Genomic DNA, 25,863 nt, shown 5'->3' with positions numbered 1-25,863 from the left:
CTGTCTGATGGTAAAAACGGTTTCAATCGTTTGAAAATATGAATACACACATGTATCATCTCAAAACACTGATTTTGTGATCATAAGTTTAAAAAATCTCAACTGAATCCACCCTTCTGATGGGATCAGGATAATCTTGTGTTTTTTTTAGATCATATAGTTAAAAGTTTTTCATGTCATTTCGGAATCCCTCTTTTGCTTTTGAAAAACCCATTTCCAAGATTTGATCCAATCCGTTATCTGAAATCCCACTAGATTACTGTTGAAAAACTGGGCCCAGTTCTTTAAAAAAGTTTAATCTGGATCAGAATGATCCGGATTTGGAAATCCCATGTTTTACAATCCAGGATCAGGTAATCCATGTTTCTTTTTCAAAGCAATTGAGGATTGGATCAACCTGATCCAGATACAACTTTTCAGGATTACGAAATCTGGATTGTTTCTAAATGGTACTATATCACAATCTAGCCTAGTGGCTATGTAAGGAACAGTTAGAATAGGTGGGCAGATGTACTTTGATTGTGTTATCTAAAGAGATCAAAAACACCACAATAAAACAATACAAACAGCCCCTTCCATTATCAGACCCTTCATCTTATCCACAACAAATAAATAAATACAAACAATCATACTTCGTCTCCTTATACTTTAAAATTTTGTGCCTGAAATCCACCCTTCTGTTGGGATCAGGGTAATCCTGGATAAATATGGATCAGATTTATCCCAATCCAACTCAAAAGTTTTGACATCACAAAGTGAAGGTTTTATCCAGATTAAAACCAAGAATAGATTATGTGATCTAATCCAATTTCAGGATCCTTGTTTCCGTTTGAACAACCCATTTTCAAGATTTGATCCAATCCGATAGCTGAAATCCGGTAACCGAAATCCGATCACATTTCTTTTGAAAAATTGGGCCCAAACGATCAAAGCTTATGTAAACTAGAAAGCTATGCTACCTCATGTTCATTTTGCTTAGACCCCGTTAATCACCGCTTGCGGTTATATTTATTAATTAGGGGCCAAGTAGCAGAGCACCTATTGTGTTTCATTATTCCTCCGTAATGGGAGTCCATAGAACCGTCTGGTAAAAAATTCTGAAATTTGGCATACTGATGGGGGACAGTCTCATGACTAATTTCACAAAGTTTCATGTTGGCACTTCGAGCGCTCTAGCACCACCAACAGGCCAAAGATGGATTGCGTTCACGCACGTAACTTTTGACCCGATTGTCAAAAATGAGGTATCGTTGGAATCCTTGGACCAAGCCAAATTCAATGCACCCTATATCATTTTCCACCATGATGGATTTTCCGCCATATTGGATTTTATCAAAAACACTAAAAAGTTTTCACAGATCACACATTTTGTGCGATCGTCACCAAACAAACTTGATACACATGATCTTCTGATCGTGCCTCACACAGGTTGTATTCAAATGTAAAACGGTTTGCCCGTAACAGCCAATCGAATTTGAGCTCATATCTCAGCAAACATTTCATATATCATAACCAAACTTAGTACATAGACTCATGACACCATCAGGAGGATGCTCAAAACATCTGGTGACCTTTGACCTCTAGGGGGCGCTGCAATTAGCAAAAATGCATTTTGGCCTGTAGCTGTTGATGTATTTGGAATTAAAATGTACTAGTGGTGTCTGGTAGTACTGTTGGAGGTCCTTAGGCCGACCCAGGCCAACTTGTGTTGTCATCGTCATTGATTCGGCCGCCATATATGAAGATCATATTTCATCTGATCTTCACCAAAACTGACACAGACCATCTTCTGACCATGCATAACAAAAGTTGTGCTTTTTGTAGCCATATCTAAAACCGACCGACCAGCCAATCGAAATCGACGGTAAAGCCGCCAAACAGGAAGTGAGCTCATATCTCAGCAACCCTTGCATGTATGATAACCAATTTTGAAACATGGACTCATGACCCCATTAGGAGGGCACTCAATACATTTGGTGACCTTTGAACTCTAGGGTGTGCTGCAATTAGCAGAAATGCATTTTGGCTTGTAACTGTTCGCGTGTTTGGAATTAAAACTTACTAGTAGTGTCTTTTAATACTGTTCAGACTGAGCCTTAGATATGTCTTGATTTTTGAAGCCATATTGACAAGTGTCAATTGCCTACAAATGCCTACATTCTGTAAAGCGCCATGATGAATTTGTAATGTTTTGGTGCTCTATAAGCACAATAAATTGAATTGTTCGCCCAACACAGCCAATCGAAATCCGCTGTGATGCTGCCAAACAGAAAGCGACCTTATTTCTCAGGCAATCTTTGGTTGCTAGACATGAAACTTAACTCTGACAGCTTATGGCCATGTGTCTGATGTAACAGCATTGAGTTGCCACGGCAACCCCAGCCTATCTGCTTGGCCCCCTCATTGCTGCTTGTAGCTATATTATTGGGGGCCTAGGGCACCCATTGAGTTACTAGCTTTTCCTATTATTATTATTCCTCTGACATTGGAGTTTATGGCAGCCCATAGAACACCTGGCTAAAAAGTGCTGAAATTTGGCAGAACGTTTCGGGACACTCCATTGACCACTCACGCTCATTTGCGGATCTCTAAATCCAGCCGTCTAGTGCCACTAACGGGTCAAAATTTGGCCAAAATTGTAACCGCTGGGTCGAAAGGTCGAAATTCGGCACACTGACTCAGGACCGTCCCATGATCACTCACCAATTTACAGAACTCTATGCCCAACACTCTAGCGCCACCAATGGGTCGAATCTGGACTTGCATTCACGCATGTGACCATTGAACGGTGCATCCGATTTTCACAAATCAGGCAACGTTGAAATCCCTGGACCGACCTGAGTGCAATGACCCCTATTACGTCACTTTCCGCCGTATTGGACCTCCGCCATATTGAATTTAGTCCAAACTCTACGAAGTTTCAGCGGTCACAAATTTCATCTGGGGGCGCATGCTCGTGCAGCGACCGGCAGCAAGTCACGTCTGTTCGTAAACTCTGTTTGTTTTTGTGATTGTGTCTTTACGCACAGTATTTAAATGGCCAACAAAACATCTTACTGCTGGACTTTTAATATACTTTATTGAGTTGACCAGAAAAGCATCAAATCATGGAGATAACCGTCTTGTTCCTTCTGTGGACAGTGATTTATCTCACGGAAGCGCTAACCGGGTTCATCAAACCGGAGCGTATAACATACAGCAGACTTTCTTCTCCAATGGAGTTACTTTCAGGATCTTCGTGGTGTGGATCTAGTGGTTCCCGATCTAAACTGTCTTGCCGATCAAACAATTGGAAAAAGGGATTCTACCGGCGCGTTTCCCCGCAAGATCAGGAAGCGAGGAAAGCGGACTGGCCTGCATCAAAGACTAAGGAAACAACCCCTCTCCCGTATCCCTTTGCCTTCCATAATTCCCTCGAATGCCCAGTCTCTTCGAAACAAGGTATATGAGCTGCAAGCCAATGTCAGACTCCAACACGACTTCAGAGACGCTTGCTTGTTGGCGATCACAGAGACATGGTTGTCACGAGGGGAAAAACGGTCACCAAGCGGGTTAAAGTCAGGACTGATGAATCCATACTGAGTCTGCAGGGCTGCTATGAGTGTACAGACTGGGAAATGTTTAAGTAATCCTGCCCGGACATTGACGTTCTCACAGATGTTGTCAGTTGTTATGTCACCTTTTGTGAAGATAATGTTATTCCTGAAAAAACTGTAAAGGTGTACCCAAATAGTAAACCATGGGTGACGAAAGCACTCCGGGCACTCCTATACAGGAAAAGACAGGCATTTAGAGCGGGGAACCTTCCAGAGCTTGAAAAACTAAAAAAGGAAGTTAAACATGAAATTGCAAGAGCAAAGCGGAGCTATAAAGAAAAGCTAGAGGACCAAATGGGGAACAATAATTTAGGCTCTGCCTGGGATAGCATGAAAACCATAATCAGAACAAAGGAAATAAGAAATTCTAAATTGGTGCTGGATGGGTTCACATGTGATAGAAAGCTGGCACAGACGTTGAATGAGTTTTATCTGAGGTTTGACACACCCACATTTAAGGATGCCACTTTAGAGCAAAAAAACTACCTAATGGACAGTGCCCCAGCGCCCTTTGATTTGCATGCCGTAGTAGATACCTTCAGACACTCAAAGGTTAAGAAGAGCCCCGGGCCTGATAACATAGGGCGTCGCCTACTCACAAACAAAATTTGGAAAAATTCGACTATTGTTCCTGTGGTCAAAATCAGTCACCCTAAGGTTTTAAATGATTTTAGATCAATTGCCTTGACCTCATTGGTGATGAAATGTTTTGAAAAACGAATGAAAAGGGTGCTCCTTATCAAAACAGAATTTATTGGACCCACTACAATTTGCCTATAGGGCCAGGCGGGGGGTTGAGGATGCTACAGCCACTCTGCTTAATCTGATACTTAAGCACCTTGAAGGTAGCAAAACTCATGCCAAAATTTTATTTGTCGATTTTTCATCAGCCTTTAACACTATTCAACCACACATTTTAGTTGATAAGCTGTTAAGTAACTTTGATTTAGATTTCAGTTTAGTGGGTTGGATTTTGGATTTTTTAACGGACAGAACTCAGAGAGTAAGGGTGAATGGGGTACTTTCAGAAGAGATACTGTCCTCTACAGGTTCACCACAGGGTTGTGTCCTGTCCCATCTTTTATACATTTTATACACTGATGACTGTCGCAGCCAGCATACAAACAGACATATTTTAAAATTTGCAGATGACTCTGTTATTGTCAGTCTTTTAAATGGAAAAGAATCTGAGCATGGTCCTGTTTTAAACGATTGTATAGCCTGGTGTGATAGTGCCTACCTTCACTTGAATGTATCCAAAACTAAGGACATGGTCATTGATTTTAGGCGCAATCCTCCCCCTACCCAGGTCACTGCTATAAACGGTCAACCTGTAGAGGTAGTGGGCTCATATAAATACCTGGGAAGCATAATTGATGATAGGCTAAATTTTAATCTTAACATAGAGAATATCTGCAAGAAAGGCCAACAGCGACTCTTTTGCCTCCGTAAAATGGCAAAATTCAGTGTGGATAAAACCATGAGAATATTTTATAAATCATACATTGAATCTGTTTTATCTTTTTCTATAATATTCTGGTATGGAAATCTGAATGTAAAGGATAAAGCCTCACTCGCCAAAATAGTAAAGGTCAGTGGCAAAATCATAGGTGCTAAGCAAAGCAGCCTATCAGACCTGTACAGTAGATTTGTCCAAAAAAAGGCAGAATCTAGTTGCAGTTAAAACCAATAGATATAGACATTCATTTGTTCCCAGTGCCATTTCTCTATTGAATTCAGATTTTGGAGCTCTGGGCTGACATCATGGTGTTTTTGGTGCACAGTGTGAGGTATGATTTCCTGCTGTATGAAGGTACTCCATGGAGAGCAGAAAGTGTTTCCTGTTCTTATAGTATTTTATTTATTTATTTTCTGCCTGTATACACACTGCACTGCTTATCTGCATGTACTGTATGTTTTTCTTCACCCATTGGGTGTTCATGTTGTCATGTTGTACTTTTTGTCCTATGTTGTCTATGGATGTCTTGCTGCAAACCAAATCGCCCTTAGGGGACAAAAAAAACTTTAAGTAAATTTCATCTGATTTTCACGGAACTTGGCGGATATGATCTTTAGACCGAGCCGCACAAACGATACTTGCCAGATTTTTCAATTTCAACTTTGTTTGCCCGTGACAGCCAATCAAATATGGCGACAAAGCCACCAAACAGGAAGTGGACTAACATCTCGGTGACGCTTTGAGTTAACATAACAAAACTCAACACCATTAGTCAGGACACTGTTATGTATATATATTGGACGCTCTAGCGCCACCACCAGTTCAATGTTGGACATGCATTCATGCACGTGATCCTAATCTAATTGTGAGGACACAGTAGGAAATTATCATCATTTGGCCTATATAGGAGGCGCTACAATACAGGAAGTGAGCTCATATCTCAGCAATGCTTTGATGTATGAAGTCCAAATTTGGGGCTTTTCTCAAGTCAAGGATTCGTACTTGGTAGAACGAGTCCTGCTGAGTCAAATCCTCCAAAGACGAGGCAAGGCTTCTTCTTAGCATACGGAAAACACAATGGAACAGACTAGCGAGTGTGCAGGAAGCTGCAGGTGCATTATTAAAAATCATGTGCGCACAAGATTGTGGGTGTTCCAAGCAGAGGATACACGCATGCATCCTCGAAAATCTCAGAACGAAGGACTCAGTACTTGATAGAATAAATAGCACCCTTGACATTGGAACAGTGCTTGGCGAGATTCGACGACGTAACGTCCTTGAAAGAGCAGCTTTGAAGGACCCGTCCTTGACTTTGAGAAACGGTCCTCGTATAGGGACTTGGTACCTGATTGTGAGGACACACTAGGAAATTGGCATCATTTGGCCTCTATAGGGGGCGCTGCAATACAGGAAGTGGGCTCGTATCTCAGCAACGCTTTGATGTACAAAATTTGCCGTCAAGTCTTAGGCTCTCTTATGTTGCCAAACAAGCACTCACAAATTGCATTAAAAGTTGATAGGGTTAGACAGTTCTTAAAAAGGGTGCTCGTTTTACCACCCACCTAAAACAGCACTGCATTTTTTATTTGTTTTGCTTGCACCATTGCTAAACACCAATCTAACTACTGATGGGATTCCAGTAGGCCTACAATAGGTCATGTAAAACTAGCAAATTTTCACACAAGGTTAAAGGAACTTTACACCCAGATTAACCTGCTTTCTGTTCTTTCAACTGCTGTAATATGGGCAGTTGATGGGAATGAGAGGCATGGTTCCTCTTCACTGTACTTGGTCTGCCTCCTCAAAATGAATCAACGTGAAAACTAGATGCCTACAAATCATACCTAAAGGGGTGGTTCAGGATTTTAGACATAGGACCTCATTTCCAAGTTAGCAAGTGTGATATTTATCAGTGGAGACTGTTCAACACATTTCCTCCCGTCCCGTAGTTGTATTTCTTACACTATTCTATCAACACAGACATTTACATCGATTGTCTGGAATTTGCCTTGGGTGTACTTTTGAGTGGGTAAAACTGTTTTTAGTTTTTAGCAGGCTAACACATACCGATGACTTGCGCTAGCCTAGCACCTGCGAACTCTGCAATTAGAAGGACTGGATGAAACGTGTTGAAAACGGACTCCACTGAAATATCACACTTGCTAACTTGGAAATGAGGTCCTATGACCAAAATCCTGAACCACCCCTTTAAACTACTTTATATCACTTCAAGAAGACAGCAGGAGAACGGGGAAAAGGGGAAAGAAACTCAAAAACATTTATTTCAAAAGCACTCCAATTGTTCTGAGCATAATTCTGTTAAGTCCAGCAGACATGTAAAATACGATACATTACAATCAAAAGGTACCAAAAAGTACAGTAAAAATAACACTTCCATCATGGAAATGTAATGTGGACATGGAAGAATATGATAAAATTAAATTGTGAAAAAAAGACATTCAATTCCCCCATTCCTCAGTTGTTCAGTCCAGATATAGCCAATGAGCCCAAATTCTGCCAAAGAGAATGCAAAAAAATGTGTTCCTCTTCTGTGAGCACAACATTGGCTCCTGTTCAGCAGTTACTTCAGACCTTTGAAAGTCATAAGAAATAAATAATGTCATTAGTCGTCAGGTAACATCATTGCTTCAAAACCATGAACCAGAATACACTATTGTAATACAGCTGCAAGCAGTGATGAGCAGGCTATCTAAATGCAGTCCTGAGGAACAAACAAAAAATATCAAATGATTTGAGGTAGGCTACATGTCAAGGTAGTAAGAAACTACTAGATTTGTCGGGTCATAAAGCAAATGGTTAGATGCATAGTAACTAGGGGGTCACGATTTCGGTTTTAGATTGAAAATTAATAAAAATTACATCTCAATCTTGAACTTTGAAATCAAAAGGTAGAACAGACGATGTAGCCACACCCCCAACGTCACATCCAGCATGCATACCAAGAGGCATAGCAACACATACACGTTGAACTACAGCACGTCAACATTATCTGAGCAAAAATGTCAATGTTGCATGGCGATTTCTTTGTTTCCCTGAGGATCACACAAAACTACAAGCCCTATTTTCATGAAAGTTGGCGGAAAGTTGTAGCAAGGACAAAAGGAAGAATCCATTACATGTAAAATGTATAGAGGGCCATAGGCCTAGTCACTCATTTATCTGAACTTGATCAATTGTTTGTTTGTTTGTTTAATTTAAGACCATTTCCCAGCTAAGGCTATTTAATGGCCAGAGCATTGTGTGTTATAGAAACTTAAATATGTTTCTTAAAATCTATGCTAATAAGATATTCTAAAACCTTCAAAGGTGGGACCTTAAAAAAAAGCATCAGCTATAGAATTTTGATGATAACCAAAAGACAACAATTTTTTCAAGGCAGGGCAACAGATTAAAATATGTCTCACTGACAGGGGCATTTTGCAAAATTGGCATTATGGAGGATCTTCAATACTCAATAGAAAGCTATGAGTGAATCATGAATGTCCTATACGGCATCTGGTATAGACTATTTGATCGTGTCTGGATTGAAAAGAAAAAAAGTCTCTTCCTTACAGTAGGGCAGCTAAGTTAGTCATGACAAATGGGAGGATGCCAACATTAAATTTTCATATTTTTATTTTGTCATTCTCACACATCAATATGATCCGTCACTGACTTCAAAACATGGTGGATGCACATCAATACTCTCATTTAATGAGAACAGACGCGGACGCTTGTTAGAAGCCATAATTCCAGAGGCACCACAACTCCTCAGCCGGTCAGTCAACAGCGTGTGTAGGCTAAACTCAAAAATACCGGAGAAATGTCAATAGCGACCTCGCCATTTAAGTGTATCAAAATAAAAGTCTAGTATTTATGTATATCCACTATATTATTTCATGTATGAAGGTTATATTGTAGCAGATGTCTAAGAATTACAGCGGCCGTGGCCATTACAGGAGAATATAGAACGGCCGCTACAGGGTATAGAGGGTTAACGCACGGATGTCCTACAGACTTAACACTGATCAAGTCAGTCCCGCGGGTTGCCAACCCCTGGTCTACGGCATTAAATGCACATTGATTGAAGTGCAGTATTCAATGAACACCAACCTTGTTTTTCTGAATTGTGCTGAAACTATCAAATCATTCTCGATATCAAATCATCGCGGTAGGAACGGTTTCAAAATAAAAATGATATAAGTCCCCCAAAACAGAAATAAGGCATAAGAAACGCCTTAATAGTAATTTAATGAAAAAAGATAGAAAATCGAATCGTGATTTTAAAAACGGAAATTAAATCCAATATTTGGAGAATCGTGACAACCCTAATAACATTTATATAAACTGTAAAATTACAAAAATATTAAAAGAATTCAGACTTCTCTGTTGACTTAAATTATTCATGTATTAAAATGCTAATTAATGTGCTTGCTAAAGCAGGCATACTATTTAGGGGCCAAGCAGCAAAGCTGCGTAGGTACCCAATGTGTTTCTATGTTTTCTTAATATTATTATGCAACTTTCTTCTGCCATTGGAGTCTATGGCAGCCCATTGAACGTCTTGTAAAAAAAGTTATATATTGCCAGTTTGAGCGCTCTAGCGCCACCAACAGTTCAAAGTTGGACGTGCGTACACACACACACACACACGCTTTTTGACCTATTCCTATGATGTCAATTCCCGCCATTATGGATTTTCCACCATGTTGGATTCTATCGAAAGCTAAACTAAATTTTTACAGGTCACAAATGTTGTCCAATTGTCACCAAACTTTCACACACATGATCTTCAAGACTACACCTCAAAAATGCATTGCTTTTTGTAGCCATATTTAAAAGCGTTCGCCCCTCGAGCCAATCGAAATCGGCAGTGAAGCAGTCAAACAGAGCGTGAGCTCGAATCTCAACAACTTTTTCAGGCATCAGGTTCATGGACTTAGGACCCCATTGCGAGGATTCTTGGGGGCGCTGCAATTAGCAAAAAAGTAATTTGGCTTGTAACTGTTAATGAGTTTGGAATTAAAACTTAGTAGTGGTGTCTTAATACTTTCTGATTTGCTAAGGCCGACACATGCTAACTTGTGACATCAACGTAATTGATCCCCCCACCATATTGAATTGTCAAACGCAAAAACATTTTTAGGTCAGATTTTGTCCATTTCATCATTCAGACTAAGCCTTACAAATGTATTGCTTTCAAAGCCATGGAGTCTCTCGCTAGGTTCATGTTTATGCAGTTATCTTGAAATAAGCGTATGAGGGACGCATGAGTGCATAACGGCAGTTTCTTAATGGTAGTGGCAAAAGTGAAGCGGTGTGCCTGCCTATGCTCCAGGGGAGACGGTGGCTCACTGGTAGCTACGGTGCTACCTAACGGTCATTTGGACCGTTTCAGTGTTGTCACAGTCTTTAATATATAACCATTGCAAAGCTCAATTATTTTTTTAAGTAAACATGTTGGTCTGCGTGAAAATGGGAAAAGGCATGAGTTTGACTTTGGTATGGACTTTAGGCTACAGGAAGCGACTGAGGGAAAGAGATATGACTGCCTGTACAACAGGCTTGTGCAAAATTCAGAATTGAATTGAGAATGACTCCTAAATTGCAATTAAATTCTTGAATGTATATTTGATGAGATCCAAAACAGAATCTAGAATTACAATTCGAATTAAAGCAACACCAAAGAGTTTTTTGTACCTTAAAATAATGTTTCCAAAATTGTTTCCGTGGTTCATCAACTCGTAACAGGGTGAACGGCACTTCTGCATTCGCTTCGAGGCCCTCTATTGGCTATAACCGCACTATGTAAGTTTGCCAGATCGGGTAGCAGGTTTGTAGTTCGATGGAATGAGACTACAAGAAACTACAAATTTGACTTGTATGATGTTGCAATACATCGTACTTTCATAAAATCATGCAACATATTCTACCTTGTCTATGGACATCGTTATTTGCAAAGCCGTTGCTGGATAAACAAATAGCGTGCGTGCGACAGAGGAAAAGTTCTTTGGTGTTGCTTTAAAGGAAGTAGAATTTAAAATTAAGGAAATTCGAAGAAATTCATATACATTATTTCAGGGTAGTGTTTAACAATGAAGCTTCACAGTATGTGTCAGATATGATTGCATCAAACACACAACAGTAACCAATTACATTTACAATGTAATTACAATTAACGTTCCTAAAATTGAATGCATGCGAGATTCAACACATTCTTTCTGTTGTGTGACTCAAATTCCTGTGCGGTGGAGCCAATTCAATTCAAATTCATGAATTGAAGGGAGGCCAATTCTAAAATTCAGACCTTTGCACAAGCCTGCTGTACAAACACAGGATTTACTGCTTCGTTACAATATTTTTTTTATTACCGTGTTGAGCGCGCATAGTGGTGTCATGCAAGGACCCTGATCATGTTGCACCGGCTTTGTTACAGTGCCCCCCATTGCTGTGCTATTTTTTTTTTACTCATTTTTAATATTTCCTTCTCAAAGTTTTACCTATCCCACCTGTGACATCCCTATCTTTCCAGCTGACATTTCAGACGCACCAGCGCTTGCACACACTTTCACTTTAGAATGGCGTGAATGACCGAATGATGAGCACAGGCACACAAATCGCACAGTGGCCCAGGGCACTAATTACACACAATGGCCCAGGGCACTAATTACACTTCCACACACACACACACACAAAACAAAACAAAAAGGGATTCCCCCCTTTTTCTAAATTCTGGCTGCTAAACACATCATTTAACGCAATTTGGTTGGTACAGAAATACCTTTAAAGAGCAAGCAGCTCTGGCCATATCTGCTCTGGCTCACATGATGTGAACATTGCTTTAAATGCATTATCGCTTCACTACCCAACACGCAAACAAGGGAAAAAAAGAAACCAATGAGCTTGTCACGATAGGTCTAGAGAAAAGACAGCTATGGTAACCTAACAATAAGGATTTGCTTACACTGCTGTTTGGTTGTCCCAAACTTTGCGCATTAACTAAATCTTATAATATTGAAACCCGAACTGCGATGTTCCAGAGTGACTGTAGGATGCAATGCCTAATCCCACTACCTTTAGCATGACTGCTAAGAACAGTGCGCCTTTTACTGTTAAACACCTGAAAATATTACGCTGCTGTTTTCTTTTCATGACGAGCACTACGCTTGAATGATTTATGTCTGTATGGAACGTTGCGTTTTAAGCGTCAGAACTGCTTATCATGCCGTGACAAAGTTAACACCAATCATCATCTTCCAATGTATCCTTATGTTGAGATGTCCATTCTCTTTGCCCTAAACATAGGCATTTGTGCGCAAAGCATGTTTCAATTAAGACAGTACACAAGCTATTTTTAATGTTGTAATATTGAATGATTTCATGAATGAAGCCTTGAAAAGTTGTACGCACATGGTGTATGCTCAGCTTGAGGTAGCACCGATTTTTATTTATTTGAGTTTTTTTTTTTACTTCCCTACCGACAGTACTCTGACCTCAAGCAACAGGGCCATGTTAAAAAGTTTCAGATGGAGTGATCATCATTACACTTCACACAGGAAATACAATGCATTTAAAACCACATTACCTTTTTTTTTTTTAATATGGCTTGTAGCTACTCTGATGGCCCCCACGTCTTGGAGTTTTGCCGTAGTTTGTATTGCCCTGGTCTGATGGATAAAAACAAGAGGTCAAGGCAGGCATATCTGAACTTGTCAAGTACTTAAAAGACCCTAATGAGTTGGAAAGAGAACAACTTCATAAAGTCAATGCTTACTGTAGTCATAGTTGCCCCCATATCCATAATAACCTGTTGAGTAATCTCCATAGTTGCCATAGCCGCCATATCCTCCATAGCCTTGCTGTCCCCCATAGGCATATCCTTGGCCCTGATTCCAGTAGTTGTTGTTATAACCTTGGTTCCAGTTCTGACCTTGGCCTTAGTAATGACAGAATAAGCATCAGCATAATCAATAAAAATCCTGCAAAATTCTCAGGGCACTTTAATTCTCACATTTGATCAATGCTGTATGACTGTTTATTAGAGTTATAGTATAAAAGGTATAAAAAGGTGCCATTTTATTGTGCTCCCATGTCATGAATAAAACAGGACAAGATGCAAGAGTGTGTCAATATATTAGCTTTCTTCAGTGAAATGCACATTTCTCCTTGCTTGTTCGACCATATAGCTACATTAACCTGAATGACATTAACTGTAACTGTCGCTGGCTAGTTATTGAGCACATAACTTAGTTGCAAGTAAAAAATGCCTACTACCACTGTGATTCGAAATATCTAACATGTTTAAAGACTAACTCAGGGGGAAGACATCAAATGTATTGAAGCATTTGAGAGCACACTGGATAATCTTGAGAGCGGAATTCCTTGATGTTAGATTAGGCTGCAATTGCCGTTGTCCATGACCAGCATATGACCTGGCAGGGCCATAACAAGCAGTTTTGACATTTAAAGTTATGGCAAGCCATCTACACTGGATAAACTTAAAAGCAGAAGAAAGTTTTACATTGTGTGTCAAGCAATTTTTACATTTAAAGTTAATGCAAGCCATCTGCAATGGCTTGCATTAGGAATGGGGATGCTCAACATCACAACATAGTTCTGGTGGTGTAGAGGAGTGTATGGAGGGTAGTCAGAGGGCGAGGGTGGGATTTGTTCTGGGTGCGTTTTTCAGGATCTCCGATTATACCTTTTAACGTTCATCTGTTCAAACTGAGCAGCATAATGGGTGTACATTAGGGGTGGAACGGTACACAGAAGTCACGGTTCGGTACAATGGAGAGAAAAGCAAAAAAAAATAAATGCAGAGCAACAGCCTGAAGTGTGCAAAGATGTAAACAGTAAACAAGTACCCCACATCATCTACAGACTTCATCTGTAACTTGTAAACAAAATCCGCTATAAAACTGAAAATAGGCCTACAGCATCTTATTTATGAAAGTGCAAATTGCATAGAATAATGATTTTTAAAAATCCACTTGGCGAGACCTTCAACATCCGTGTTTGGTTGTATATGGAAGGGTCTACAGTTTGCCTCAATATTTCTCAGTATATACAGTAATAATCTACTAACTGAATTTCGCACTATTTTGCTTTCTTTTAAAAAAAAACTAAATTGCTCCTTTCGTTTCATAAACGGACTAAACTAGAATTCACGTGACTTTACCCTTCACGTTACTCATCGTAGCATGGTTTGTTTATTAACCTGGTTAGTGTTGACACTTAACACTTACTGCCAGAGGGGTATTTCACAAAGGCAGACTTAAGACATCCAAGATAAATGCAGGAATGAAAACGGGTCAGGGGTGAAAAAGGTGAGAAGGGCGCGCAAAGAGGGAAATGGCCGTATCATAGCAACACAAGCGCGAGTGACATTGTTGCCAATAATGCATAGCTTCCATGGAGTATGAAGTTGCCTAAAACCAGAGATTTATAAAGAAAACAAATTACAAAATGACTAATTTTTATTTCTTCTTTTTGGCTTGGGCCTAAGTGTGAAGGGGCCCACTTGCGCTGTTTGGCAACATGCTTCAGCCTGGCCCTCCTCTCCTCCTCAGTAATCTACATGAGTTTTCTTTCTTTATTTATTTATTTAGTGCCTGAAGTTATCAGACATTTCTGAAGATTTCATAGGCCTAATGGACACTTCATAGTAGACTATTAGAATAAGTCTGAATTAAGATAAGTCTGAATATTTGTTGGACAAAACCAGGTAATAAATAAACTTGGGTAGGGTAGACTAGGCTTTAATTTGTAAAATTGGCTTGAAATGTTTCAACCTGCAGCCTAGGCTACTTACAGATTGTGGCATTGTGCTAGTGTGTTTAACCAACCAATAAAGTTGTGTGAACAGTGTTCACATTACATGTTAAACCCTTTAGACACAGACTAGGCCTACTGATCAGGCCACTGAACGTCTCTTAAAAGACAGCATTACCATGTAAAACACTGCTTTTGTCTCTGAACTCGACAAAACGCACCAGCCCAGTTTAGGAGCATTTCATTCAACTATTTAGTTATTCACATTAGCCTTTGCTATACTGATAAAGTATGCCTATTTGCTTCACCTTTTGTTGATCTACATGGCTCAAACTGCACGTATTCTTCATCAAATGAACTCCTCAAATGAAATTAGCTGGAATTTGATTGGCTGGTGCCGTCTGTTGTTCGCAATTTGATTGGCTGGTGCCGTCCGTCGGTGTAGCAAAACTTGGAACTCCTCAACACGAGCGACGGGAGGAACGCGACGCAGCGGACCCACAATTCAGTTCGGCAACGGATGACGTAAGCCCATGTAAAGTGAACGGGATGCGTCTCCAGCACTGCAATGCATGCAACTGTGTGTGGGAGCTGTTAGTGCTGTTATTTCTGACTGACTCGACCGTCAACCTGACAAAAAAACTGTAGGCGGACCTCAGCGCCAATGAGCTTCACAGAGCTAAGGCGGGACTACAGATTAGGCGTCCCTAAAGAACTTGCATATCTAACAGTAATTCCGCATTACATTAATTAATTTGCGCACACGTTTTATTTATTTATACTGTGTGTTCTCCGTGTACATTCATGCACCGAACAGTGACGCCCGTACCGTTTCGGTTCAATATGAATACATGTACCGTTCCACCCCTAGTGTATATTGCACAATCATCTTCTAGGAGAAATCCCAGACAAATTCATGTTCCTAATAACTAAACACTAAAACAATAAATAGTTTCCATGGTCTGTCTGAATGATTAACACTAGCAAGAAGCAGCCCAATAACAAGAAAAGGTATTACACCTGCCAAGACCTGGCAATTAAACCGATCGTTTTTTTTTCTCATTCATTCAGATAGGACCGTGAAGTCACAGGAAGTGAGTGGGAGGGATCGGATTTATTAAAAAAATAAATAAATAAATAAAAGATATATATAAAAAAAAAAAAAAAAAATTAAAAAAAAAAAACACATTGAGGAAATGACCACAGGTCGGATTCAAACACAGGTCTCCGTGGGCACTAAAGAGATACAAATATTTACTTACTCCCACGACCTCTGCCTCTCCCACCATATCGACCCCCAAATTGCTGTTGCTGGTATACTTCTTTGGGCTGGGCAATTTTTATCTCACACTAAAAACAGAGTTAATAAGACAATAGTTTAGCATAAAACACAGTAAGTCATGCAAAATGTGAAACATAACACCTAAAACGTTAATTCATACATACCAGTCCTTCTTTTCCGTTTGTTGTGTCACAGCCACTCACGTTGTGAAATTTCTTCTCGAGGATCTTTTGGACTGGGTCCTCTTCTTTGAATGTGATGAAGACAAACCCTCTCCTTTTGTTTGACTTTGGGTCCAAAGGGAGCTCAATGGCTTCGATCTACATAGATATGAATTAGTCAGTATGAAATATAGCTGCAAGCAGCAGTAAGGGCTAGGGGTTGTTTGGGTTTGATCCAATACCAGTGCTACATCAATGTTTTGAAAACAGCAATGTAACAGCACTTACTGTAAAAAAAAGGCCAAACCAATAGTCTACTCTATAACATTTAATAGCTTTTTTTTATTGGTAAGACGAATTTGAACTTTTGAATTTCAACTATATTGAGCTGCATCGTTTCTAAGCATAGTTCTAATTGCAGGTATCTGAAATTTAATTTTTACATTGGGCTTGCCATAACTTGTTCCAGTACTAAATGTTAAAATGGCTTGCCACAGACTAGTACAAACTGATACATTCCTTTGCTTTTTTCCAGTGTGTTCCCAATGTTTCATTAAAGTTGATGTGTTCCCCTTTACGGGCACATTATATCTGGGTGTTGGAATGTTTCAATTCACAACCCCAATTTATAGACTGTTTAGACTCCTTTCAGAGCAGGTTTATTAGCAATACCATGTGTGGTTATGCTTCCGTTCTCACTAAACGAATTTAATTCAATCGGTCTACCCGATCGGCTGACGTGTTTACGTGAGGCATTTTATTCCGATTGAGCCATTACTCCATTTGTAATCGGATTAAACATGTAAACGGGGCTGTTGTCAGACCCTTTCTAGGCCCAAGATCAGTATCTGCCGTTCTCACACATGGTAACCATCTGAAATATATTCCTTGTTCATATTACCGAACACAGCAACTCAAAACTCAAACATACCTCTCCAAAAGGTTCAAAATATTCCCGGATCTTCTCCTCAGTAGTTTCTGGGTTAAGGCCGCCTACAAAAATTTTCTTTTGTGGTTCCTTTTTCATTGCCATTGCCTTCTTTGGGTCGATCTGCCGCCCATCAAGTCTGTGTTCTTTTTGCTCCAGCACCTAAGGACAAGTAATGCAAGGGATTTGTAACCATTCAGATTGAAAACACATTTACAAAATATAAATTGTGCAATAACACCACTAATTATTACTTACAGTAATAATAATAATAATAATAATAATAATAATCACTTTGTCCACACTTGAAGCCTCTTTGAACAGGATAAAGCCAAATCCTCTTGATCTTCCAGTATGTTGATCCATTTTAATGGTACAGTCTGTAACTTCACCAAACTTGGAGAAATAATCTTTTAGATCCTTCTTACTAGTATCCCAGCTCAATCCTCCCACAAACATTTTCCTACAGGAAGTACAGACACACACCACATCAATGCAATGCAAACGCCAAAAAATATTGTAGGTCAATGTAGCCTACTAGTGAACACTAGAGGTTAGGATATTAGAGGTATTACAGAAGATCAGAAATTAGCCTATACGCTACTATATACTTATTGTGCGTGTAGTTCTTGATAGTTATTTTACTTAAGGATTCGTTAGGATGCCAGACTATGTCCTACCAGCAAGGGTACGTTTATATATGTTTATGTTGTGGTATGAATTCTGTAAAATTTGGGTCGCAACTTAATGAGGATGGGCCCCAAGGCCTGCGCCTGACCAGTTGAGAACCATAACCACCTGGTAGGGTAGGCTACACTGTAGCTCACAGAACCGTCACGACAATGGGCCCATCCCCCTTAATAGGCCACATGGCGCCAACAAAGAGCTAACCAAACAAAGACCAACACCACCACCAACAAAATGTGGAAAAGGAAAAGAAAAACAGTACCCAGCGTCTTCTTCCCCTTTGCTGGCGTTAATCTGTCCGCCATCTGGCACACCATTTTGCGAATCTGCTTCGGCAGCTTCTTCACCAACTTCGTCCGCGTTTACTTCTGCCTCCTCGTTCTGTGCCACATTCTCCTCGGGCTCTTCGGTGGGCTCAGCTCCATTCAAGTCCTCCTCTTCTTCATGTCCGTTTTCTGAAGTTTCCATAAACTGCTGCTCCGTGTCCGACATGTCAGGGTTGGGTTCTCTATTATCTGCGAAAAACAATGGCGATAGTTCAAACTAAAGAACGCATAGAGAAACGATGCGACTTACGTAATCATGGTTAGATGCTTCGCGGCAAAGTGCAGTCAGGCTTTATTTTCCCCGTAGCTATAGCCAATCTTACTGTAGCATTGCGACTGTAACGTGCAAATACATGGTTCATAAGTTACAATTTTCAATTATCCACAGTAAACGCCGTATTTAGGCCTACCTTCCTTTGGTCTATTTTTGTATAATTTAGCTCACTCCAGCATCAAATGTGGCTAGGTCCTACAGTGTTTCAAAGAAAAAATCCAAACGACACTGAAACGTAATCATCCATCTATTCTGGCTATGCTGCTCCACTGCATCTCAAATAGCTATTGCTAACTTAGCTAGGTCTCCGCTTACGTAATAAGGCCACGGTTGTTGAGAGATAAGACGGACTGTTAGACTATTATGGTGGAAAGAAAAAACTCACCTTTTAACTAATCAGACGACAAAGTTCGCCGTAAATCTTCTTAGGACGGATATTCTATGAATGCCACAATCACACACCAGATAAAAAAGAGTGATCTATTATGAGCTCTCATATCCTGACAAAGCGCATGGTTGGTCTTGAACCACCGGAAAAGCAGACCTTTTAGTAAGGGAAGCTGTGATTCGTTGTTTTAAAATGTCAGCAACAGCTCTTGTGCAAGTCCAAAATGCCCGCCTCCAAACGCGTTAAAAACTGCTACCAGAGCAGCGAACCGGCCTTAACTGCGCTGGATTACTTTTGGTGCCAACCCCCACCGCCCAAACTACACCACCAATATGACACTATTCCTGACCATTTCCTCACTCAGAGATTCTGAACACTACGCAAAATAGTACACTAAAAGCACCAAAACAAAAACATACTAAAAATCACTTGAAAAACACTGGCTGACATTCCCCACCTAGGCCTATCATAAATACTAACTAGGCTAAATAAATAGCGTCAAGCATTTAAATGCATTTGCCATATCCGACTAATTCATTGTCATATGGATTTTCAGTCTTAGGCCTATCGATGCAAAAAGTTAAACTTAAATTCACATAATCTGGGCATACTCCTCCCAGAAGAAGATTTGTTGTATTTATTTTATTTTCTTGAAAAACTTGAAAGAAGGGAAAATATATATATTGAGAAGAAAAAAGTTGAACTGAAATGACACTTGGGTTGAGACCATAAAAGGATTTAGAGATTAAAGGAGAAATCCGGCGAGTTTTCACATAGATCTCCTTTACTCGAGGCCACTGAGTACTGTCGGTACGAGAAACTGAAAATGCTGGATTTCTCCTTTAAATTAAGAAATATGAGAAAATTGTCCATCACCTTATTGATGTTAAATTGAGCTCAATTATGGTACACTGCCTAATGTGGGACACCTAATCTCCAGTGAGTGTGGCTCTTTCCCAAACTAATGAATGTCAACTAAGACAAAGCTGTAGGATCCTGTGATCAAAATTGGTGGATATAATGTGTTGCCTTCACATCCTATACTACAGCAGTCCGAAAAGCAAAAAATGTCCCACATTAGGGCAATCTACCTAGGCCTATGTCTAGGATGAATTTCATATCTACAAAACAGAGATCTCACTTTGAATATTCCTCTCCTAGAGATGTTCCGAAATAAAAGGTGAACTCTGTACTGACAGACATTGAATCTGAGATCAAGTGGAACTTACACACAGTTTACAGTAAAAGATGCATTATTTTGTTTCAAAAATAGCCGAACCAAAGTAAAGGAACCGTATGTAAGAAATGTATTTCAATTAATCATAAAATGGCCCTGATATGTCACTAGACATTAAGAAATCATGTTCATTTCAAATACTTATATCACTGATAACAGTAGTCCGGTCAAGATATTGTCATTTAAAAAGTGAAGTTGCAGCCCTCAACTGATGTTGATGTTGTGTTTTGTCATGTCATGTTGTGTTTTGGCCTGATGCGCCACCCTCTACCTATCTACTAATCACAAAGTCAGTAGTGTTTCGGCATCTGGATTTGCAACCTTGAGTCAGGGTTGAGGGGGAGGGGATATACCGCTCTACAATAATTTGGAAGTGATTGCAGTACCAGCTTTGGCCACAATCTTACATATGGTTCCTTTAACTATCAAACTGTTGTGTGCAGGCTGCTCAGTGCAAAGATGTACTCATGCATGAGTGTGAACCTAGGTGTTTATTGCAGTATAAAGAGCTGGAAAGAAAGCAACTAACATAGCCTAATAGTAGAGTTTAGATTCTATGCCCGATACCGAACTTGACCCGATATTTCCCGCAACTATCCTCGGGCCGGGCTGGGCCCTTGATCAAGCATTTGTGTTTTTTTTTAATCATTACTTTATTAGCCTAATTGGGTGGGGAGAAAGCTATGCTATAATGAGAAATATATATATAGCAAAGTAAGCCTAAGTAACAATTGTGTACAAAGTTGCACAAGTCAAGCCACAAAGTTACAAAATGCAACACGTCTTGTGCAGTGTCTCCTCCACTCGCACGCATCACACCCGGCCTGCTGTGCTGTAGCTAATTAAGTGCAACATGGAGCTTAAAGATGTAAAGAAAAAAAGAAAAACAGAAGAATTAACTTTGAGCAAGTTTGGAGGAAAGTCGGAGGGATGGAACCATTTTAAATAAGTTGTGGGCAGTGACAACATATGTGTTGACTTTGTTGAGTGCATTACAGTAAGTGCGGCATGCTGCTCGCCTATGACAGCAAAAAAACAGGGACTTCGACGATGAACAGACACATGAAGCAGGCTTGCCATGGCAGAAAGGATGATAGTCAACCTTCTTTTGTTACTTCTCCAAGCAAAGGCCTACCCCTGAGGGCGAGGCAAGCCCTTACAGAGAAATGTGTTGAGTTTTGCTGCAGGGACATAAGGCCATTTTACGTTGTAAGTGGCTTACGTTTCTTCATTCGGATCCATTTGTGATCCATTCCTTTCTGAATAAACAAGCAACGCAGTTCACTAGCTTCGTCCTTGTTTCATTATTCATTAAGATAATTCTAAACAGATTTTTGTAGTTCGGCCCCGGCCGTGGCGCAACTGACTGGGGCACCTGTACCGTACCCCGGCGACCCGGGTTCAATTCCCGTCCCGTGGTTCTTTACGGATCCCACCCTGACTCTCTCTCACACTCACTTCCTGTCATTCTCCACTATCCTATCTCATTAAAGCCCCCCCCCAAAAAAGATTTCTGTAGTTCAAACAACTCGGAACTGTAGTTGAGACCATCAGTTTTAATGGCCCACGTATTAAAAAATTGTTGGGTTTAAAGGAGCGTTTCACCGCTGGGAAGATGAATGTGTATTTACATTGGGTCCTTTATGTAGTAGAAATGTGGAGTAATAATTGAACTCAGTGCCTTCTTGACCAAGAAAAAGCCAAAAATGTGTTTTTGGCTCATGTGGATGAAAGCCAACAACTCCCATAATTCCCTGCCTTTCACTGCTCTTCGCTGCCCTACCAAGTCACTCCCCCAGAAAGTAGCCGAGGCCTAGATACAGACGAGCTCTGATATAAGCAATCATTAATGTAACATTTTGGCATTAATAATGATTTAAAAATTAAAACCATCATTGTTTTATGTTACACTCAATCTTGTGGCCATATATCGAAGGTCCTGTTCTTCATATGGAAATTTTCAAAAATTGCTATTTTGCAAACGTTACCAGCACATTATGCTACTTGTTTGCACGAAAATCACGCATTTTACACATTTCTATGCCAGATGTCCCGCGAATTGACAGAATAGGCTAGCATATCCGACATTTAACTAATGTGCTGTTTGTGCCTGAGCTCTTCCCCGCTCCATCACCCCTCCCCTTTGCCCTTTGTGTGTGCGTGTGTGAGCCGCCTGCAAGGTGCGAACACTCGTGCAGCCCTGGGAACGAAACGAAAGAAACCGTTTGTAATTAAACGTCATTTACAAAGACATCGTACAACACTGACAGCTAATATTTTGTCACTAGCAACCTACATCTGTCCTCTGTCAAATAGTCACATTTTCAGCTCTGAACGAAACAGTTCAGGAGTTATTGAAGCAGAATTCGAACAGGGTTTTTTTCATGAAACAAAAAAAAACAGGCACGGGGGACATTGTACAACACTGACAGCTATTATTTTGTCACTAGCAACCTACATCTGTCCTCTGTCAAATGCAGTCGCATTTTCAGCACTAAACGAAACTGTTCAGGTCTTATTTTCGGGACTTATTTTCCCAATAATGACCGGCGTTCTATACATTATCCCTTACGTAATCAGCTTTCTTCGCAGACCAGGAGCCTAGCCTGTGTTAGCTTAGCTTAAAAAAAAGATGGCGGTTATATCTTTTAGTTTCTGAAAGTGAAGTCCCACCCACTGATCTGTAATAGGTCTGTAGCGTGAGTGGGTCCCATCCCCTGGAAAAATGAAGAAAGAGTGTTTGTAGTCTCACCCCCTTGACAAAGATATGGGACTTCCTGCATTCAATGATGCAAAATGATGATTTTTACATCATTGAAAGCAGGAACTGCAACACTGAAATCTCCCGTCTCAGGGGAAAATGAGGGAATGATGCACGACCATTCAAAAACATGACTGGGTTTCTAACGATACAAAGCTTAATGCAAATGGGTGAAGTGTCCCTTTAAATCGGGCTCGAGCTCATAATTACAGTTAATGTGTCAGGCCGGGCCAGGCTCGGACACAACTTGGATAGGATCGGGTTTGATTATTTGGGCCTGATCTTAGCTCTACTTAATAGGCTAGCTTCTGCATTAGGCATATCTTGGCTGTATGCTAACTGTAACTGAAGCAAGCTTAACTATTGATTTAACAGCTTGCCACATTGAGTTAATGTAGGCCTATCTCACAGCGTGTTTGTCACTTGATAAACCATAGATAGATAGATACTTTTCATTGCCACACAACAATGTTGATGGTATTTTTGCTACAGGATATAGCTCAATCCAGTGAAGAAATAATAATAATTAAAAAAAAATAAACAAATAAATAAATACAAAAGAGTCTTATAGCTTAAGGGTAGAAGCTGTTTTTGAAATGTGTGGTTTCAGTCCTTATGGATCTGTAACGTCGTCCAGAGGGGATAGGCTGTTTAAGGTGTGTTCAGAGTACAGAGCGTGAACTGTAGGGAGGTCACACCTGATAGCAATTATTTTAGGGTTTAGTTAGCCATGTGGCCCCTCTTGGCATTAAACAAAAGACACCCTCCCCTCCCCCAATGAAATGCTAATGTATTGGTTCCAAGGGCTATCAGTTCCACAAGACAAAGGATGTTACCTTGCTATAATGTATCCATGTGTCATGAAATGTAAAAATATTCATGTTTGGTATCATTGTAATAGTCTCAGTACAAGGATTGTAATGATTTGATTGTGAGAATGTTTGGAACATTATATAAGTGATATTTCTGATATATAAGATATCTCTCCTCATGTTCTTCAGATAGGTGTGAAGTAGGTGTGTGAGTAGGTGTGTCTGATGCCAACTGGAGAACCAACCATGTGGGCTTGTTTTGCCTCCAATTCTTCCTTTGTTTAACCCATACAAAAGTGACTAACTTGCAATGTTTGTCAGACTAAGAAGAGAGAGAGAGGTTGATCCAGCAGAGGCCATGGCCTCTGTGCCATGGCCTAGGCCTACATAGACCATAGACATTTTTTTTACCCTCTCTGCTTGTAACAGAATAAACCTGATTCCTGAGTGTTCCTGAAGTTTGCCAGTCTAAGTTAATATTTAGTAATTATTCACCACAATTACTTTCACACCCAATTATGTCAGAGGCTTTGGTGACAACTCTCTCTTTCCTTTTGGTGCAACAGTCAGAACTCCCATACCAGACAGTGATAGGTGATGTGATGATCAGTGCTCTCTATGATAGCTTTGTAGAAATGCACCAACAGATGTTTGCTCAGATGAAACCTCTTAAGTTGCCTAAGGAAGTATAGTCTTTGTTGAATGTTCTTGATAATGTGAGTGGTGTTAATTTCCCAATTCAAGTTCTTGCTGATGTATGAGCCAAGAAATTTAAAGGAGTCTGTCAAGGTTATTGGCTGGTCACATATAATAACTGGGGCAATGATGTTAAGCCTCCTCCTCAAATCCACAACTATTTCCTTAGTCTTTAAAGCGTTGAGATGGAGCTTGTTGTTGCCGCACCAGTCTACTGCCCAGTTTACCTCTTTGCAGTATTGAGACTCATCATTATCACTTATGAGGCCAATGATGGTGGTGTCATCTGCATATTTGAACATTTTGACTGAGAGGTGGTGAGCTATCAAATCATTGGATACAAGGATACAAGGATACAAGGAAGGCAGAAAGGCTAGGCAATCAAGGACATGGGTAGATGGAGGAGAAATCAAAAATAATAAATAAAAAGTGTGCAAAAGTTGGAGAAAGTCAGATATGTGTGTGTGTGTGTGTGTGTGTGTTTTGACGTGTGATGAAATAAGAAAATAAATAAAAGGTCTGTAGCATAGGGAGAGGGATGTAAAAGTGCTAAAAGTCTTGTAGGTGTGTGTGTGTGTGTGTGTGTGTGTTTTGACGTGTGATGAAATAAGAAAATAAATAAAAGGTCTGTAGCATAGGGAGAGGGATGTAAAAGTGCTAAAAGTCTTGTAGGTGTGTGTGGGTGTGTGTGTGTGTGTTTTGGGGTCATGAGTGCTGAGGAGTGAATGAGTGCAAAGTCAGTATAGTGTGAGTTCAGAGTTGGGAAATGTTTGAGAGTGCTGAGGAGTGAATGTGTGCAAAGTCAGTATAGTGTGAGTTCAGAGTTCGGATGGCCTGGGGATAAAAACTTCTCCTGAGTCTCTCAGTTCTGGCTTTGTGACTACATAGGCGTCTTCTTGTTTCAGCGGTAGGAATAATCCATTGTTAGGATGAGAAGAGTCCTTCAGAATCTTTTGGGCTCTTAGGAGTACTCTTCTGGAATAGATATCTTGTAAAGCAGGGAGTTGAGTTCTTATAGATGCGTTCAGCTGAGCACTACTCTCTGCAGAGTACTACAATCTCTAACTGTGGAGTTCCCATACCAGGTGATGATGCTACCAGTTAGAACACTCTCAACCGCTGAAGTGTAGAAGGCCTTCATGATGGATGTAGAAACTTTGAATTTCCTTAGCTGACGAAGGAAGTAGAGTCGTTGTCTGGACTTCTTCAGAACATATTGAGTGTTAACAGTCCATGTTAAGTCTTCAGTAATGTGGACACCAAGGTATTTAAAACTTGTGACTCTCTCTACAGGTTGCCCGCTGATCATTAGTGGGGTGTAACTGTAGTTCTGCTGCTGCCTTCTGTAATCCACTACCATTTCCTTGGTTTTATTGATATTCAGTGTCAAGCTGTTAGATTGACACCACTGTGCCACCTCATCAACCTGATCCAAGTAGAACGGTTCATTGTTGTTACTAATCAGGCCCAAGATCACTGTGT

The 25,863-nt window shown here is 40.2% G+C and overlaps 1 protein-coding gene across 3 annotated transcripts; it reads right to left on the bottom strand.

Moving 5' to 3' along the window:
• Positions 1–7,309: 7,309 nt before the first annotated feature.
• hnrnpaba (heterogeneous nuclear ribonucleoprotein A/Ba) lies at positions 7,310–19,082 on the bottom strand. Of its 3 annotated transcripts, none has more exons than XM_048231727.1 (9): positions 18,873–19,082; positions 18,150–18,402; positions 17,495–17,663; positions 17,204–17,362; positions 16,276–16,431; positions 16,092–16,179; positions 12,830–12,991; positions 12,641–12,722; positions 7,310–7,647 (listed from the first exon to the last, which is right to left on the bottom strand). In XM_048231727.1, exons 2-8 carry the CDS (start codon positions 18,377–18,379, stop codon positions 12,652–12,654), a joined length of 1,035 nt encoding a protein of 344 aa, XP_048087684.1. In that variant the 5' UTR covers positions 18,380–18,402; positions 18,873–19,082; the 3' UTR covers positions 7,310–7,647; positions 12,641–12,651. The 3 variants fall into 3 exon arrangements, with proteins under 3 accessions (XP_048087684.1, XP_048087683.1, XP_048087685.1); XM_048231726.1 differs by having other exon boundaries at positions 7,310–7,651; positions 12,644–12,722; positions 18,873–19,080; XM_048231728.1 differs by lacking the exon at positions 18,873–19,082 and adding an exon at positions 18,624–18,767 and having other exon boundaries at positions 7,310–7,651; positions 12,644–12,722.
• Between the last annotated feature and the right edge of the window lie 6,781 nt (positions 19,083–25,863).

Source organism: Alosa alosa, chromosome 21 (genome assembly GCF_017589495.1).
Source record: "Alosa alosa isolate M-15738 ecotype Scorff River chromosome 21, AALO_Geno_1.1, whole genome shotgun sequence".
In the NCBI taxonomy this organism is placed as follows: domain Eukaryota; kingdom Metazoa; phylum Chordata; class Actinopteri; order Clupeiformes; family Clupeidae; genus Alosa; species Alosa alosa.
The sequence above is the reverse complement of the archived record's forward strand: the minus strand, read 5'-3'. Positions and strand labels throughout refer to the sequence as shown.